The sequence below is a fragment of the Trachypithecus francoisi genome, unplaced genomic scaffold, assembly GCF_009764315.1.
Source record: "Trachypithecus francoisi isolate TF-2019V2 unplaced genomic scaffold, Tfra_2.0 Lachesis_group17, whole genome shotgun sequence".
NCBI classification, from domain to species: domain Eukaryota; kingdom Metazoa; phylum Chordata; class Mammalia; order Primates; family Cercopithecidae; genus Trachypithecus; species Trachypithecus francoisi.
The window spans coordinates 15,484,421-15,502,826 of NW_022681462.1; the positions used below are offsets into that span (position 1 = coordinate 15,484,421).

The 18,406-nt window shown below is 45.7% G+C and overlaps 1 protein-coding gene across 2 annotated transcripts in view; it reads right to left on the reverse strand.

The window, feature by feature from the left end:
• RAB1A (RAB1A, member RAS oncogene family) overlaps positions 1-8,841 on the reverse strand; it is a 49,735-nt gene extending 40,894 nt beyond the window's left edge. Inside the window, exon 1 of one of the 2 annotated variants that reach the window (XM_033239244.1) lies at positions 8,328-8,841. In XM_033239244.1, the coding sequence (XP_033095135.1) occupies positions 8,328-8,350 (23 nt within the window). In that variant the 5' untranslated portion in view covers positions 8,351-8,841. The remainder of the gene's footprint in view (positions 1-8,327) is intronic. The other variant, XM_033239245.1, reaches the window with a different exon arrangement.
• Positions 8,842-18,406: the final 9,565 nt, after the last annotated feature.

Consider the following 18,406-nt stretch of genomic DNA (forward strand, 5'->3'; position numbering starts at 1 on the left):
AGGAGATCAAGACCATACTGGCTAACATGGTGAAACCCTGTCTCTACTAAAAATACAAAAAATTAGCAGGGCACGGTGGCAGGCACCTGTAGTTCCAGCTACTCGGGAGGCTGAGGCAGGAGAATGGCATGAACCCGGGAGGCGGAGCTTGCAGTGAGCTGAGATCCGGCCACTGCACTCCAGCCTGGATGACAGACCGAAACTCCGTCTCAAAAAAAAAAAAAAGACACTCAAAGTTGATTAGCAAATTTTTTTAAATCTCAAAACCTTAAAAAGCATTTTATTTTACCCTAAACATGTTCATATATTAGGAAAGTATACAGCTTGCCACAAAAGAAAGCTATTCTGGCCGGGCGCGGTGGCTCACGCCTGTAATCTCAGCACTTTGGGAGGCCGAGGCAGGAGGATCATGAGGCCAGGAGATCAAGACCATCCTAGCTAACACGGTGAAACCCCGTCTCTAGGCATGGCGGCGGGCACCTGTAGTCCCAGCTAATCGGGAGGCTGAGGCAGGAGAATGGTGTAAACCCAGGAGGCAGAGCTTGCAATGAGCCGAGACCGTGCCACTGCACTCCAGCCTGGGCGACAGAACGAGACTCTGTCTCAAAAAAAAAAAAAAAGAAAAGAAAGTTATTCTTTACTATCCAAAATAAAACTTAACTATTGCAACTACAAACAGTGAAACCATCACATAGATATAGTCAAACTACCCAGGAGAGAAAACACACACACATACACAACACACAGCCAACAGATTGCTACGGAATGTGAATACGGCAGGAGGTTAGCACATACGTAAATTATTAAGATTGCTTCCAGAATTAAAAAGACCAAGATATCTGAGAAATAAAAATACCCAGAAAGCAAAATTCCCTTTAAAAGCCAAGTAGCAGCCGAGTGCGTGGCTCACGCCAGTAATCCCAGCACTTTGGCTGAGGTGGGCGGATCACGAGGTCAGGAGTTTGAGACCACCCTGGCCAACATAGTGAAACCCCATCTCTACTAAAACTATAAAAATTAGCCAGGTGTGGTGGCACGCACCTGTACTCCCAGCTACTCAGGAGACTGAGGCAGGAGAATCACTTAAACCTGGAGGGCAGAGGTTGCAGTGAATGAGATTGTGCCAACACACTCCAGCGACAAAGCGAGACTCTGTCTTAAAAAGAAAAAAAAAGAAGCCAAGTAGAGAACTGGCAAGGGAAGATTTGATTTTGAAGCACTTCCATCTTTAAGACAACGTGAAAAAATAAAATAAAATAAAATATTTGATGGTTAAAAACTGTCCAACATCCCTTAATTTGATGAAAACGGGAAACGTTTATTTATTTATTCTTTTTTTTTTTTTTTTTTTTTTTTTTTGACAGAATCTCACTCTGTCACCCAGGCTGGAGTGCAGTGGCCAATCTCAGCTCACGGCAACCTCCTCCTACCGGATTCAAGCGATTCTCTTGTCTCAGCCTCCTGAGTAACGTGGGACTACAAGCGCACACCACCGCGCCTAGCTAATTTGGTGTTTTTAGTAGAGGCAGGGTTTCACCACGTTGGCCAGGCTGGTCTAGCTAGAACTGACCTCAAGTGATCCACCTGCCTCGGCCTGCCGAAGTGCTATTACAGGTGTGAGCCACCTCACCCAGCCGAAAGGGGGAAATTTTTTTTTTCTTCTTTTTTTTTTTTTGATGGAGTCTTGCTCAGTTGCCCAGGCTGGAGTGCAGTGGCACGATCTCAGCTCACTGCAAGCTCTGCCTCCCGGGTTCACGCCATTCTCCTGCCTCAGCCTCCCAAGTAGCTGGGACTACAGGCGCCCGCCACTACGCCCGGCTATTTTTTTTTTTTTTTTTTTTTGTATTTTTTAGTAGAGACGGGGTTTCATTCACCGTGTTAGCCAGGATGGTCTCGATCTCCTGACCTCGTGATCCGCACGTCTCGGCCTTCCAAAGTGCTGGGATTACAGGCGTGAGCCACCGCGCACGGCCACGAAAGGGGGAAATTTTTAAATGCAAAATTTCAGGCTGGGCATGGTGACCCACCCAGTGCTTCGGAAGGATCGCTTGAGGCCAGGAGTTTGAGACCAGCCTGCACAACATAGGAGGCCCAGTCGCTACAAAAAAATTTTTAACGTGAAATTTCAGTTCTTATCTTCATTTATTTTATTTTTTTTTATTTATTTTTTTTTTTTGAGACGGAGTCTCGCTCTGTCGCTCGGGCTGGAGTGCGATGGGCTGGAGTGCGGTGGCCGGATCTCAGCTCACGACAAGCTCCGCCTCCCGGGTTCACGCCATTCTCCTGCCTCAGCCTCCCGAGTAGCTGGGACTACAGGCGCCGCCACCTCGCCCGGCTAGTTTTTTGTATTTTTTAGTAGAGATGGGGTTTCACCGTGTTAGCCAGGATGGTCTCGATCTCCTGACCTCGTGATCCGCCCGTCTCGGCCTCCCAAAGTGCTGGGATTACAGACGAGCCACTGCGCCCGGCAATTTTATTTTATTTTGAGACAGAGTCTCGCTCTGTTGCCCAGGCTAGAGTGCAGTGGCGCTATCTCAGCTCACTGCAACCTCTGCCTCCAAGGTTCAAGAGATTCTCCTGCCTCAGCTTCCCAAGCAGCTGGGACTACACGAAGGCACAACCACACCCAGCTAATTTTTCTATGTTTAGTAGAGACGGGTTTTTGCCATGTTGGCCAGGTTGGTCTCAAACTCTTGACTTCAGATTTTGCCATGTTGGCCAGGCAGGTCTCAATCTCCTGACCTCAGGTGATCCCGCCATCTCGCCCGGCTAGTTTTTTGTATTTTTTAGTAGAGACGGGGTTTCACCGTGTAAGCCAGGATGGTCTCGATCTCCTGACCTTGTGATCCACCCGCCTCGGCCTCCCAAAGTGCTGTGATTATAGGCATGAGCCACTGTGCCGGGCCTCAGTTCTTATCTTTAAATGATCCTACAAGATCATCTTATCATCTCATTCACACAAAATTCTCAATATATATATTTTTAAAGGTTCTATACAACTACTGAAAACTTAAATTACCGAAGAATTACAGATGTTGATATTCTATAGACATTAAAAAATCATATTCTGGACAATAAGAATACTAGTTATCTTCTTTAAACTTTTCTGAGTTTTTCAAACCACCACCAAAAGTCACAAAGGCAACCCGATTTCTCTTTCAAACACTTAAGTTTTTTAAAACATTATTTGAAACACAATGCAAGAAAAGAAAAAAAAAGTCAAATGTTTCTTGAGTCTAACATGAAAGGAGAGCAAAGTCTGAAAGACTGATAACATTTTGAGAGATTCTGGAGCCATGATATACTTAAGGGGATGGGGACTAAAAATAAGGTAATTCAACTTTTTCTACATTAAAGAATTATAGTTAATCCAAGTAGACTACTATACTTCTTCCTACTATAGTTAGCTGGTATACTGAAGACAGGTACACCCTTTATTCTTAACACATTCCTTAAAGACGAAGCAATCAAAATTATTTTCTTGACACCAAAAAAATCCACTAAAAGCCAGGGGATTATGGAAAATGTTATGAGAATAATCATGGCAATAATGTTAAGTATTTTTCTTTCTTTTTTTTTTTTTTTGAGAAGGAGTCTCACTCTGTCTCCCAGGCTGGAGTGCAGTGGCATGATCTCAACTCACTGCAGCCTCCACCTCCCAGGTTCAAGCGATTCTCCTGCCTCAGGTTCCCCAGTAGCTGGGATTACAGGCGTGCACCACCACACCCGGTTAATTTTTTTATTTTTAATAGAGGCAGTGTCTCACCATGTTGGCCAGGCTGGTCATGAACTCCTGACCTCAAATGATCCACCCACCTCGGTCTCCCAAAGTGCTGAGATTACAGGTGTGAGCCACTGCTCCTGGCCATGTTAAGCATTTCTTAATGTGATGAAATAATCACTGCCTGCTTCAAAACGTAGCTTAAAAAAAAATCCATATTTTTCTTCAGATCCTCAAAAAAAAAGCTTTGATGGCCCTTTCTATCTCCTTTTTTAACTGTTCAGATTATACTTTCAATTGCTTTTTTTTTTTTTTAAGATAAGTCTTGCTCTGTTGGTCAGGCTGGAGTGCAATAGTGTGATCTCAGCTCACAGGAACCTCCACCTCCCAGGTTCAAGAGATTCTCCTGCCTCAGCCTCCCAAGTAGCTGGGATTACAGGCACCAGCCGCCACACCTGGATAATTTTTTGTATTTTTAGTAGAGATGGGGTTTTGCCATATTGGCCAGGCTGGTCTTGAACTCCTGACCTTAGGTGATCCACCTGCCTCGGCCTAACCAACATATTTTTGGTAGAGATGGCTGGGTACTCTATACAAAAATTAGCTGGTTATGGTGGCACATGCCTGTAATCCCAGCTAATCGGGAGACCAAGGCAGGAGAATCACTTGAACCGGGGAGGCAGAGACTGCAGTGAGCCAAGATCGCACCATTGCACTCCAGCCTGGGCGACAGAGTGAGGCTCCATCTCAAAACAAACGAAAAGAAAACAGAAAAAAAAAGAAAACCGCGCCGGGCGCGGTGGCTCAAGCCTGTAATCCCAGCACTTTGGGAGGCCGAGACGGGCGGATCACGAGGTTAGGAGATCGAGACCATCCTGGCTAACACGGTGAAACCCCGTCTCTACTAAAAATACAAAAACTAGCCGGGTGAAGTGGCGGGCGCCTGTAGTCCCAGCTACTCGGGAGGCTGAGGCAGGAGAATGGCGTAAACCCGGGAGGCGGAGCTTGCAGTGAGCTGAGATCCGGCCACTGCACTCTAGCCCCGGCCACAGAGTGAGACTCTGCCTCAAAAAAAAAAAAAAAAGGCCAGGCACAGTGGCTCAGGCCTGTAATCCCAAAACTTTGGGAGGCCAAGGCCTGCACGACAGAGCAAGACTCCATCTCAAAAAAAAAACAAAACAAACAAAAAAGTAATACAGCTACCAACCCTTATGTAAACCAACATAAATCTAAAAATTCTGTTGCTTCAGAATCTTTTTGGTCAAGATTCCATTTTCACTATCAAATTTAGTAGCACCCGTTAACACAGATTATAAATTTCTAAAAGAATATAAATTAGTAATCATAAACCAAAGTAAGTTAAGGAACATCTGGAGTAGATTTGTAAACATTAGCTAATATACTATTGTTAAGTTACTAAGATAACATACTGGAAGCAGGAAAAGCATCCACCCATTAAAGTTTTAATTGAAGAGAAAGCATAAGACTTTGGAGTTTGGAACAAGATGTTAAAAAGGAATGAACTTGTACTTGGGTGATAAAACACTAAAGAACTTTTCTTTCTTTCCTTTATTTTCCAAATTTTCTCTAATTACTTTTACAAAGATAACAAGCTCCATTAAAAGAAAAAGAAACCGTTAAAGTCAGATAGCTGAAAATCTGATTGCTCACTGCCCTTGTGACCTCCCCTAATAAAATATCCCTCACTTCCTCTCACCCTAAGTAATTTTCACTAACACTTTTGCAAAGGTTTTCCCAAATTCCTGTATTATTTTACTAGACAGTCTAGAACACAAATATAGTAGGCCAGATACTCATGTATTTGATTCCAGAAAAAAATATAAAAACTGTTTCTGGGTTTGATCCCAAAGAGGTCAGTCTTCAAAAGCAAGGATGATTTGACACCGTATTTACTTATTAATTACTGTCATTGTCATTTATGAGCCATTCCTTCTTCTCCCCACTCCCTCTGTTCCTCCAAATCTAATTGCTGATAATTCCCTTTCAGCTCTCCTTTCTATAAAGTCTTTCAAAACCCAGATAGCCAATCACAACCCACCATCCCCCTGAAATCCTGTTGCTCTCATCCATGCCACACATCTGGAATTTGCTATATCTACTGGTGTTTGACATGTATAAAACCTATTTCTGCCGGGCGCGGTGGCTCACGCCTGTAATCCCAACACTTTGGGAAGCTGAGGTGGGCGGATCACCTCAGGAGTTTGAGATCAGCCTGACCAACATGGAGAAACCCCGTCTCTACTAAAAATACAAAATTTGCCAGGCGTGGTGGTACATGCCTGTAATCCCAGCTACTCAGGAAGCTGAGGCAGAAGAATCACTTGAACCCAGGAGGCGGAGGTGGCGATGAGACGAGATTTGCGCCATTGCACTCCAGCCCGGGCAACAAGATTGAAACTCCCTCTTAAAAAAAAATAAATATTTTCTTTTTCTTTTTTTTTTTTTTTGAGACGGAGTCTTGCTCTGTCGCCCAGGCTGGAGTGCAGTGGCTCGATCTTGGCTCACTGCAAGGTCCACCTCCTGGGTTCACGCCATTCTCCTGCCTCAGCCTGAGTAGCTGGGGCTACAGGCGCCCGCCACCACGCCCAGCTAATTTTTTTGTATTTTTAGTAGAGGCGGGGTTTCACCATGTTAGCCAGGATGGTCTCGATCTCCTGACCTCGGGATCCGCCCACCATGGCCTCCCAAAGTGCTGGGATTACTGACCTGAGCCACGGAGCCCGGCCTATATCTAAATTTCTTAAGTGCAAGAATTATATTTCTAAATCCTAGTACTAATAGAATGCCTTTCATGAAACGGATACATACAACCTGAAGAATGCTCATACAGTTTTCCAAATTCTTTTATATACATTTGAATTTCACCACTACCCTGACAGGAATAATGACTCCAACTATCCTATTTTACAAAAGTGGAAAAAAATTCAGAGGTTGAGTAACTTGTCAAAGCTCTCGACTAATCTTGAAGATTTATTTACAGTAATAAACATATACATACATATAGCAAATTCAGAAAATTTCCTTAACAGTAGAGGTCTATAAACCTCGATAAAGCAGTAAATCCATGTTCTTTATTGTTACCAAGAAAACTACTAAATTAAGAACCTCAAGTTCAACTCCATTCAACTGTGCAAAACCAACTTTGTCCTTGGAGCCCTTGAAAAAAAATTTTTTTAACTGTCAACACAGCAAATGTCACTACAACAACACTATCCTTAACTTCTAAAGCATGAAATTCTAATAAATACTATGGTTTCTGTATAGTGCAAAAGATTTCAGCATCAAGCCACAGTATTACAAAACTTGAAGAAAGCATTTTGCAAGAGCCATGTGACACACATATGACAGTCAGCTAAACTGGTGGGTGGAACTTTTAGGGGGAAATGTTTAGCAGTATTTGACCAAAGTAGCAAATAAACTCAACTTTTACAACAAATACTGATTTTCCCCCATCCCTCAAAGGCCTTTGACACTGAAAAGGAATACCAATTCGGTCTCTTACAATTATTCATTACTTTACATACATGTAAACTGTAGAGGAAATTTTTAAAGGGCCACTGAGGAGAGCCCAACGAACTACCCAAAGGAAGTGAACACCAGTTCCCAGGAAAGGTGCCAGGTGTGTCACATCTGCTGTGGTGACTTCTTGAGTAAGCAAGAAAAAGAAATGCATTAACTTTTCATGACACGTCATGGAACCTCATTCCCTATCTGCAAGCATCCAAGCAGGTAATCTAAAACTACATACAGATCTATCACAGGTCCCATTCGTTTCTCTTTCAACTTGACAGCAAGTTTCCTTTAATCTGCGAGTATCAGAAACACATTCCTTGGCTTCAGTTATTTTTTTCTTTTTCCTTGACCTACAGAAGGCAAAATGACTTAGGTGTCCTCTTTAAAAAAAAAAAAAAATTATCACAAATGCCCAGGTTCTTAGGAGGGCAATGGACCCGGCGAGCTCTTAAAGAACTCTTCCAAGACACAACTCAAAAAGAGAACTAAAAAATGTTCAGTTGCTTCTCCCCATCTACTCATTTCCCTCAATCCCACGCAGTCCCGAAAAGCATCCATATTACCTGAAACCTGGCGGGGAGGATGGAAGGAGAGAGAGCCAACAAGCTCAGGATTTACAAGTAAAGCTGGTTTCCACCCCGAGGATCCTGACAGCTCCGCAGAGTGCGGGCGCAAGGTCTGCCAGTGCCCTCTACAAGCGTTCTCCCACCCCATCCCCTCCTCTTAGAAACAAGTCCTCCTTCAAAAGTCACTGCCTCCGAGAGAAGCTACCTCTTCACACCGCCCCAGGCCCCTGGGCAGACTTCCTCAGCACCCGCCCCGCAGTCAGGCCCTCCAACCTGACCCGGTCCAGGCCCGGGCGGCTCACCCCTCCGACCCGACCCCTCCCCCGCCCGGCCGCCCCTCCGCGTCAGACAATGGGGCCCGACTCCCGGCCGCCAGCCTCTCCTGACCCATCACCCTCGCCTCACCCCAGCCGATGCCCCGACTTCCGCCCCAACCCTCCTCGCCCCCTTTAAGATCCCCCAAGCTGGCCCACGGACCCAGCTGACCAGTGCTCTCCTAAACTCACTATTCGGGATTCATGCTGGACATGTCACTGCAGCTGCCACCGCCGCCACCGCCGCCCTTGCTGCCGCAGCCGCCGCCTTGACTCTCCGCGCCACGGGTAATCGAAAGAAAGGAATGAGATAGGCTGTTCCGGGAGAGCAAACGTCTTCCCCTACCCCGTCCCCTAGAACACAATCAGCAGCCGCCGCCACTCAGCTATCGCTTCCACCCAAAATGGCCGCCGGCGAACCAGGAAATAGGGAAGCCTTAGACCGAGGGGCCTTTACACAGCCCAGAGGGCGGCCGCACCGCCTGGCATGCCGGGAAAGGGAGTCGCGAGTGCGGCTACGCGAGCTGAGGACAGATAGTGAGGCGCAGAGGCCAGGACTCAGCTTCCCGCCAAGCGCCGCGCCTCTGGGGCATGCGTACTTGAAGGGTTGTCGTCCGTCCCATTCCCCACTCCCTCACCTCCCCCCTCTCCGCCCCTCCCTACTCCCCTCCCCTCTGACTCGCTGGCTAGGACTTCGCTCGGACTCCCCCTGGCGGATTGGCTAAGGCCGAGCGGCCCTGGTGATGTCATCAGTGAGACGTGGCAGCCGGGCGAGTCAGCGCCCCACGGAGGAGGGGGCTGAGAGGGGCGGAGGGTGGTGCTGGCGGCCGACGGAGGCTGGGGGTCGGGGGAGGCAGAGGACCGGAGGGAGTGGTCAAACTGAGGGACTGCCGAGGTGCGGGAGCAGAGAGGGGGCCGGGGGACACGCGTGTCGGCTCCTGCCTCCCGTGCGACTTTTGCTGATCTGACCAGCTTGAGGCTTGCGCCACCCTGGTGGCGCTGGTTGGAGGCTGGTCTGAGGACGTCCGCTCTAAGGACAGAAGGGAAGTCAAGGGGCTCCCTGGACAGCACGGGGCAGTTCTTTCACTTCTCGTCACTCACCCAGACCCACCTCTATTCGGTCATCGTCCATTGTTGGCCCCGCGCACTACCATTTTCTTATTGGATTTCTTTCCATTCTTACTGTGCCCCGCTCTTGTCAGCCTGGCTATTGCAGTAGTCTCCAGGTGGACTTTACCTCTCTCTCCTCCGCCCCAGGCCATTTGCACACACAGTCGGATGTATCTTTCTGAGACAGCACCTCCATCGTGACCCCACAACCTTCAATGGCTCCACATCCCAGAGCCAGCCTAAAATTCAAGTCCTCCTCCCTTCGTCCCAGCCTTCAGGTTGAATTGTAATGTATTATTTTTAGTTGCTGCTAATCCTGAGCCTTTCTGCAAGGCTGGAAAATAATAAGCAATAAAAACATGCAATTCATCACTATATAGTGCCTACAATTTCTGGGAGTAATATTAACTCATTTTTTAAAAACATGTGGTCTTAACAGCTCTCTGTAATCAGCTCAGTAATTTAAATCTCCACTAAACTTTAACACATTATCTTGAGTTATTTAATTACAAAGGGCATAGTGTAATACGTTGTCCAAAGTTTATCTTCCAACTTCTAAGAAAATTGTCTCCTGAGACTTATCGCAGAATTACTTTAAATTCCTACAACGCCAAAATATAGAAAGAAGGCACTTATTTCTACCCATACGCTAATTACACCCCTTAGCCCTCAAATTCTGCCATGGGCCTTAGTTGATGAACTTATCAAAAGTTACCCGAGTTTCTTCACATGTTGGCTTCTGAAATGAACACCGTCACCACCTCAGGAATACCCTGAATGGTTCAGTAATAGGCACCAAAAAGTGTTCGTTAACCTGGACTCTAAAGCCCATGACCCTTCTTGCTTATTGTGATTTCAAATAAAAACTCAGAAAACTGGCCAGGCGCGGTGGTTCACGGCTGTAATCTCAGGACTTTGGGAGGCCAAGGAGGACAGATCACGAGGTCAGGAATTCAAGACCAGCCGGGCCAACATGGTGAAACACCGTCTCTACTAAAAATACAAAAATTAGCCGGGCATGGTGGTACGCGCCTGTAATCCCAGCTAGTCGAGAGGCTGAGGCAGGAGAATTGTTTGAACCCGGGAGGCAGAAGTTACAGTGAGCCGAAAGGTCACTGCACTCCAGCCTGAACGACAGAGCAAGACTCCATCTTGGGGGGAAAAAATCTCAGAAAACTGTGACCTGAGTCACTAGTAAAGGCACACACACACATACACACCCCTCAGAAAACTGTCCAGAACTCGTCCTCAGCCAAAAATTACAATCTGTCCTTCCCTGGGAAGTATACTCCTAAACTTCCTTTAATGAACTATTTTCTTTCCCAACGAAGAGTTACCTCCAGCCGGGCGCGGTGGCTCACGCCTGTAATCCCAGCACGTTGGGAGGCCGAGGCGGGCGAATCACAAGGTCAGGAGATCCAGACCATCCTGGCTAACACGGTGAAACACTGTCTCTACTAAAAATACCAAAAATTAGCCGGGCGTGGTGGCGGGCGCTTGTACTCCCAGCTACTCTGGAGGCTGAAGCAGGAGAATGGTGTGAACCCGGGAGGCGGAGGTTGCAGTGAGCCAAGATCACACCGCTGCACTCCACCCTGGGCCACAGAGCAAGACTCCGTCTCCAAAAAATACAAAAATTAGCTGGGCGTGGTGGCGCGTGAGATTACAGAATCTCAGCTACTCGAGAGGCTGAGGCAGGAGAATCGCTTGAACAGGGAGTCGGAGGTTGCAGTAAACCCAGATCGCGCCACTGCACTCCAGCCTGGCAACAGAGTTAGACTCAGTCTCAACAACAACCAAAAAAAGAAAAAAATTACCTCCTAGTAACTTTTATTCTAAGTGACAGGATAGTTGTAAGCATTGAATAAACAGAATGTAAAGCATATAGTATGATGACTTTGGGACATTTGGTAAATGTTAATTACTTTTTTCTGTAGGAGAGCAAAAAAAAAAATGACTTCCCTCCACCCTGCTAGGTTCCTTGGCTGGTTTATGAACTAAATTGACCTAAGACAAGATTAACAGGAGAAAATCGTATTTGATTAAGTACATATGTATGGGAGTCCCACAAAGTAAGAGACTCCAAGAAGGGTCTGATGATTGAAGCATCCTGAGCTACAGAAAAGAATATGGCTTGGTGGCCGGGCACAGTAGCTCAAGCCTGATCCCAGCACTTTCGGAGGCCAAGGCGGGTGGATCACAAGGTCAGGAGATCGAGACCATCGTGGCTAACACGGTAAAACCCTGTCTCTACTAAAAATACAAAAAAATTAGCCGGGCGTGGTGGCGGGCACCTGTAGTCCTACAGTCCTACAGGACTACACCTGTAGTCCCAGCTACTCGAGAGGCTGAGGCAGGAGAATGGCATGAACCCAGGAGAGGGAGCTTGCAGTGAGCTGAGATGGCAGCGCTGTACTCCAGCCTGGGCAACAGAGCGAGACTCCGTCTCAAAAAAAAAAAAAAAAAAAGATACAAGGTGGGGCTGGGCATGGTGGGTCACGCCTGTAATCCCAGCACTTCCTGGAATCCCAGACCTCTTCCTGGAAGCCTTACCTAGCCACATCAACCTGAAATGGATCATCTTCATCTTTTGTGATCTACCTCGGTTCTTTTTAGTGCACATGGACTGTCTCATACTAAGCTGTCCAATTAAGAAGCCATGAGACACATATGGCTATTTAATGTATTTAAAATTTCAATTATTCAGCTCCTCAGTTGTGCTATCCATATTCCAAGTGCTCCACAGCTACATGTGGCTAGTGGCTACCATATTATGGTATCTCTATGCAGATAGAGACTATTTCCACCACTGCAGAAAGTTCCATTGGATAGCAATTAGTATACAATTAGTTATAATTTTACATGTGTATGTTTTCTACCTGTGTATGTTTTGTTTTTCCAGCTAGAATATAAGCTCCTTGAGTGCAGGAAGCCTTCTTTACCTTTCTGTACTCTTTCCCACCAGCATTTAGCACAGTGCTTTATACCTAATAGATGTTGGACATATTCGTTGATGGGCTCCTCAGGAAACGTTGATAGGCTCCTCAGGAAAAACTGTCATTTTTTTTTTCTTTTCTTTCTGAGATGGAGTTTCACTCTTGTCGCCCAGGCTGGAGTGCAATGGCGTGATCTTGACTCACTACAACCTCGGCCTCCTGGGGTCAAGTGATTCTCCTGCCTCAGCCTCCCGAGTAGCTGAGATTACAGGTGTGCGCCATCACGCCTGGCTAATTTTTGTATTATTAGTAAAGACAGGGTTTCACCATGTTGGCTAGGCTGGTCTTGAACTCCTGTCCTCAGGTGATCCACCTGCCTCAGCCTCCCAAAGTGCTGGGATTACAGACATGAGCCACCGAACCTGGCCAGAACTGTCATATTAATAAGCTTTAGGATAACATAAATCTTTTTACTTTTTCCTCAGCCAAAAATAAATCAGCCCATCTTCCAGGAAGAGGAATTGATGCCTAACAGATCAGAAATTTCAGGCAGGGCATGGTGGCTCATGCCTGTAATCCCAGAACTTTGGGAGACCAAGGTCGGGGAATCACCTGAGGCCAGGAGTTTGAGACTAGCATGGCCAATGTGGTGAAACCCTGTCTCCACTGAAGATACAAAAAATTATTGGGGCATGGTGGTGGGCGCCTGTAATCTGAGCTACTTGGGAGGCTGAGGCAGGAGAATTGCTTGAACCTGGGAGGCAAAAGTTGCAGTGAGCTGAGATTGTACCACTGCACTCCAGACTGGGAGAGTGAGATTCCATCTCAAAAAAAAAAAAAAAAACAGTTTTGTCCATCCAGGCATGGTCAGTGGGAAGAAAGGGCAAAGAAAGGGATCTACCATAGATACCAGAGTCCAGGCCTTCTACCTGAACACTTAGTTCCCTGACTCCCAGCTCCCATGGTGAAATATTCCATATGAGGCCAGGGTACTGCCAAGGCCACCGTCGTGTTCAGCAATAGGTAGGGTAGGCCACAGGAGTGTTGGATAAAGTCAAATTGAAATTCTCTAAATAGGGCTCAGAACCATTCCAGATACCCTGGGCTCAGGGTGACACAAGGCTCAGTTAGTCAACCTGGACAACCCGTTTCAGAGCATACCTCCAACCTTACCCAGCTCTCACCCACCTACCTGATCTTAGTCAATCAGGATAGCTTTAGGACTTAGTTCCTGGAACCTAAGAAATCCACCAGCAAACCGGACATGGTGGCTCACTCCTATAATTCTAGCGCTTTGGGAGGCCAAGACAGATGGATCACTTGGGGTCAGGAGTTTGAGACCAGTCTGGCCAACATGGGGAAACCCCATCTTTACTGAAAATACAAAAATTAGCCAGGCGTGGTGGCGTGTGCCTGTACTCCCAGCTACTCAGGAGGCTGAGGCAGGAGAATCGCTTGAACCCAGGAGGCAGAGGTTGCAGTGAGCCAAGATCATGCCACTGCATTCCAGATTGGGTGACAAAGTGAGACTCTGTCTCAGAAAAAAAAAAAAAAAAAGAAATTCACCAGCAAACAAGAGTTGAGCCACACCTGATTAAATTCAGTTCAGTGTTTTCTAACTTAACATCTATTGTTGTCTCATTGTTATAAGTGTCATATTTGTACCCTTGAGGGCAGGGCCCTCATTACCATCACTGTCCTACACATTTTGTGAGATGATTAAATGAAGCTGATGTTTGTGGAAGTGCCTTCCATAGAGGATGCCTCAAAAATGTAAACTCCCTCTGCTTTTGTCTCCTTTCCCAAAATCTGGACCTGAAGCATGCCTCCTTTCTCTATTTCTTCAAGTCTTGCTCATTATAAAGATGCAGTTGAAAGTCCACTTTCTGGCCGGACATAATCCCAGCACTTTGTGAGGCCAAGGCTAGCCTGGCCAACATGGTGAAATCCCATCTCTACAAAAAATACAAAAATTAGACAAGTAAGGTGGCGAGCACCTGTAATCCAGCTACTCGGTAGGCTGAGGCAGGAAAATCGCTTGAACGCAGGAGACAGAGGTTGCAGTGAGCCGAGATCCCGCCATTGCACTCCACCTGGGCAACAAGAGCGAAACTCCGTCTCAGAAATAAACAAATAAAAATACAAAAATACAAAAATTAGCGAGGCATGCGCGTGCCTGTAGTCCCAGTTACTTGGGAGGCTGAGACAGGAGAATCACTTGAACCCAGGAGGTGGAGGTTGCAGTGAGCTGAGATCATGCCACTGCCATCCAGTCTGGGTGACAGAGTCAGACTCTGTCTCATACATACAAAAAAATCAGTATATCACCGGGCACCATAGTATGTGTCTGTGGTTCCAGCTACTTGGGAGGCTAAGGTAGGAAGATTACTTGAGCCCAGGAGTTTGGGGGATGTCGTGTGCCACTGCATTCCAGCATGTGTAACACAGCAATACCCCATCTCTAAAAAATAAAAAAATTATATATCTGAAAGCACTTTACACAGTGCCAAGGATCTTTTAAGCCCTGAGGAAATGTTTAGTATGTGAAGTTTCTAGATAAACCCAATAAAAAAGCAAGTCATAGTCCTCTGGTCACTTGTATTCTAATATGTATGTAACAATGAGAGGCTTGTATCAATCAAACCATTGTTTGATAAATCTCAATAATGGCTCTCTTATGACAGATTGCTGCTGCTGTGGCACCACCTGTGGGTGTGGCACCATAGCCTTCCTCACTGGTTACTCAATGTCGGCTGACACTCTTCTGTCAGTCAAGCCATAACAACATGCTATGTGCTACAAAGAACCCGTCTTCGTTCCCTTGTCATTGACAACCCTGTGGACAACTTTTATTTCATCTAATGGTGATACCACATAACTAGGCTGGGCAAATCAGAATCCTGAACCAGCAGACAAGCAGTTACATGACAATATGAGTTCACACCAGAGATCTATGTAAAATGTTATACATTGAGCGATATTCTCTGGAATTGGGTTAGAGTGGAAGGGTGAGAAAGTGCAGTTATCTTTTCCTACTCACTTTGCCACAAGAGGGTCAGCCAGGAAGTCTTATCAGTAAGAGTTGCCTTTGCATACTCCATGAAATCCATTCTGTATTGATCTTTCATCCACTCATTGATCCACTCATTCACTCAATTATGTATTAATTACCTATTCTGTTCTGATATGGAGACATACCAGTGATCAAAACTGACCAAGTCTAGACCCTCATGGAGAATGTAAATTCTCATGAGAGGCTGGGCGTGGTGGCTCACGTCGGTAATCCTAGCACTTTGGGAGGCTGAGGTGGGTAGATCACTTGAGGTCAGGAGTTCAAGACCAGCCTGGCCAATATGATGAAATGTTACTTCTACTAAGATACAAAAATTACCTGGGCGTAGTGGCATGCACCTATAATCCCAGCTACTTGGGAGGCTGAGGCAGAAGAATCACTTGAACCCAGAAAGCAGATATTGCAGTGAGCCGAAATCGCACCATTGCACTCCAGCCTGAGCAACACACTGAGACTCTGTCTCAAAAAAAAAAAAATTTCATGAGAGAGATCTATTGATCGATTACTGTATTTCCTCAAATCTGAGGCACCACTGATTGCCACAATGGGTTTCATAACAGCTTTTCAGGAAAGAAAAAAAAAGTGTTACCACATTAAATATACACATTGATTAGATGTTAGTATCACAAATGCCTTCCCCAAAATATCACCAAAGCAACGTCACTAAGACTAAATTTAGTTTATTGCTTATTGTGGTAAGGCAGAGCACTTTCTAGACAGTCTTTGTAGCATCTCAGAGGAGAGTAAGGGCAAGATTGGGCTATTTATTGAGCTGTACAAATTTGGTTTAAGGAGAATCTTTTAATGAGGGAAAAGGGAAGTCCTGGTTGGCCCAAGATAACAGTCATGATACACTAATTTAGGATTGGTAAGCGCAGCAATTTGAGGCAAGGGGTTCAAAGAATCTTGGGATACAATTTGTCATTTGATGCCTTATTTTAAAGAATTGATGGGTCTTTCTGGAAGTCCCTGAAATCAATAATAAAATTATTTTCAACTTTTATCTTCATTGGTCAGTGTTTTCTGGAATAGTAAAGTTACATTGAAGATGGCAGTACAATAGTAAGCCATGTTAATGTTTAGGGTAAGCTATGACACATTATAAACATGTCAAAAATGTGCACCTTTGGAGAAATAAAGTAATTACACAATTAAGGATATGTAGTTACAGTTACAAAACATGCTGTGGAGAAATATAGGGTGCAATAGGAACATGTAACTGGGGCACCCTACCAATTCTGCAGAGGTCAGAAAAAGCATCTTTGAGAAACTCATCTTTGAACTAATGCAAAATGCTGAGTTTGGCTTGATGAAGTGGAGAGGTGGATGTGGCAGGATGAGATAGCATGTGCAAAGGTCCTGTGGCAGGAAGGAACATGATGTATTTAAGGACTTGCAAAATCAGCAAGGCTGGAGCACAGGAAGTGACAGGGTAGAGGCACAGTATGAAGGCTGATGGAGGGGGTGGAGAGCATTCTGTTGTAGAGGCCAAGGGAAACTTCCCCTTTGCCCTCTGAAGAGTTGCTAAAAAAAATCAACTCACTGGCCATGCACGGTGGCTCACACCTGTAATTCCAGCACTTTGGGAGGCTGAGGCAGGCAGATCATGAGATAAGGAGATTGAGACCATCCTGGCTAACACGGTGAAACCCTGTCTCTACTAAAAACACAAAAAATTGGCTGGGCATGGTGGCACACACCTGTAGTCCCAGCTACTCGGGAGGCTGAGGCAGGAGAATTGCTTGAACCAGGGAGGCGGAGGTTGTAGTGAGCCGAGATTGCGCCATTGCACTCCAACCTGGGTAACAAAGCGAGACTCCATCTCAAAAAAAAAAAAAAATCAACTCACCAAAGGCAGATGAATAGGAGAAAAGGCATACAAATTTTATGAACTTGTACATGGGAAGAACCACAGGGTGATTACCTATATACCTGAGGGAGTTCAGAAGCTTATGCACCATCCTGGCAAAACAGGCTACAGGAGTGGGAAGATTTCTGTTGAGGGGATTACTAGGGACAAAGAATAGATCAGAGAAAAGAGATTAATTTGTACTTGTGAAAGGGTCTGTTCAGGTGTGGTTACATTCTTTTTTTTTTTTTTTTTTGAGATGGAGTCTCAGTCACCCAGGCTAGAGTCCAGTGGCGCAATCTTGGCTCACTGTAACCAGTGAGCTCATTGAACTCCCGGGTTCAAGCGATTCTCCTGCCTCAGTCTCCTGAGTAGCTGGGATTACAGGTATGTGCAACCACGCCTGGCTAATTTTTGTATTTTTAGTAGAGGCGGGGCTTCACCATGTTGGTCAGGCTGGTCTCGAACTCCTGACCTTGGCTTCCCAAAGTGTTGGGATTACAGGCGTGAGCCACCACGCCCAGCCCAGGTATGGTTACATTCTCAGGAGAAAAAACAATGATTCCTTTTGGTGGTTCCAGATCTTAGGCAGATAAAGGACTTTACTGTGCTTTGGGAGAGATGGTGGGTGGGGGTCAGGGAGAAGATCAGAGAGGCCTGGAGGCTGCTGGTTCAGTTAAGCATGTCAAAGCACCATATTCGAGGGTATTGGCTTCTGAACCCCAACACTGTCCACTGCTATGTTTCCCAATGACTATTTTTTGAGACAAAAACACTTTATGCTCTGATATCTGAAGATTGTATTCCCAGAATTATGATCAACACTCTCAAGCCCTTCAAAACAGTGGCAAATGAGCCTCCATGCTGAGCTACCACAATAACATCAGATTCAAATTGTTGCCCAACCAGAGCAGAACCAGTTCCAGAATATCCTCCTACATGAGCCCAAACTTGTGGTCAAACAGGTTGTCTGGATTCTGGTCTGGAGATCTAGCCATGCCCAAGAGGAAGCAAAAAGAAACCAGATAAATTTAAATTAAGGAAGAAGAGCTATTTCTAAGTGCTTGGCTTGAAAGCAAACAATTTTTCTTGTTTTTTTTTTTTTATCTTTGAGATGGAGTTTTGCTTTGTCTCCCAGTCTGGACTGCAATGGCGTGATCTCTGCTCATTGCAACCTCCACCTCCCGGGTTCAAGCAATTCTCCTGCCTCAGCCTCCTGAGTACCTGGAATTTTTTATAGGCATGTGCCACCATGCCCAAGTAATTTTGTATTTTTAGTAGAGACAGGGTTTCACCATGCTGG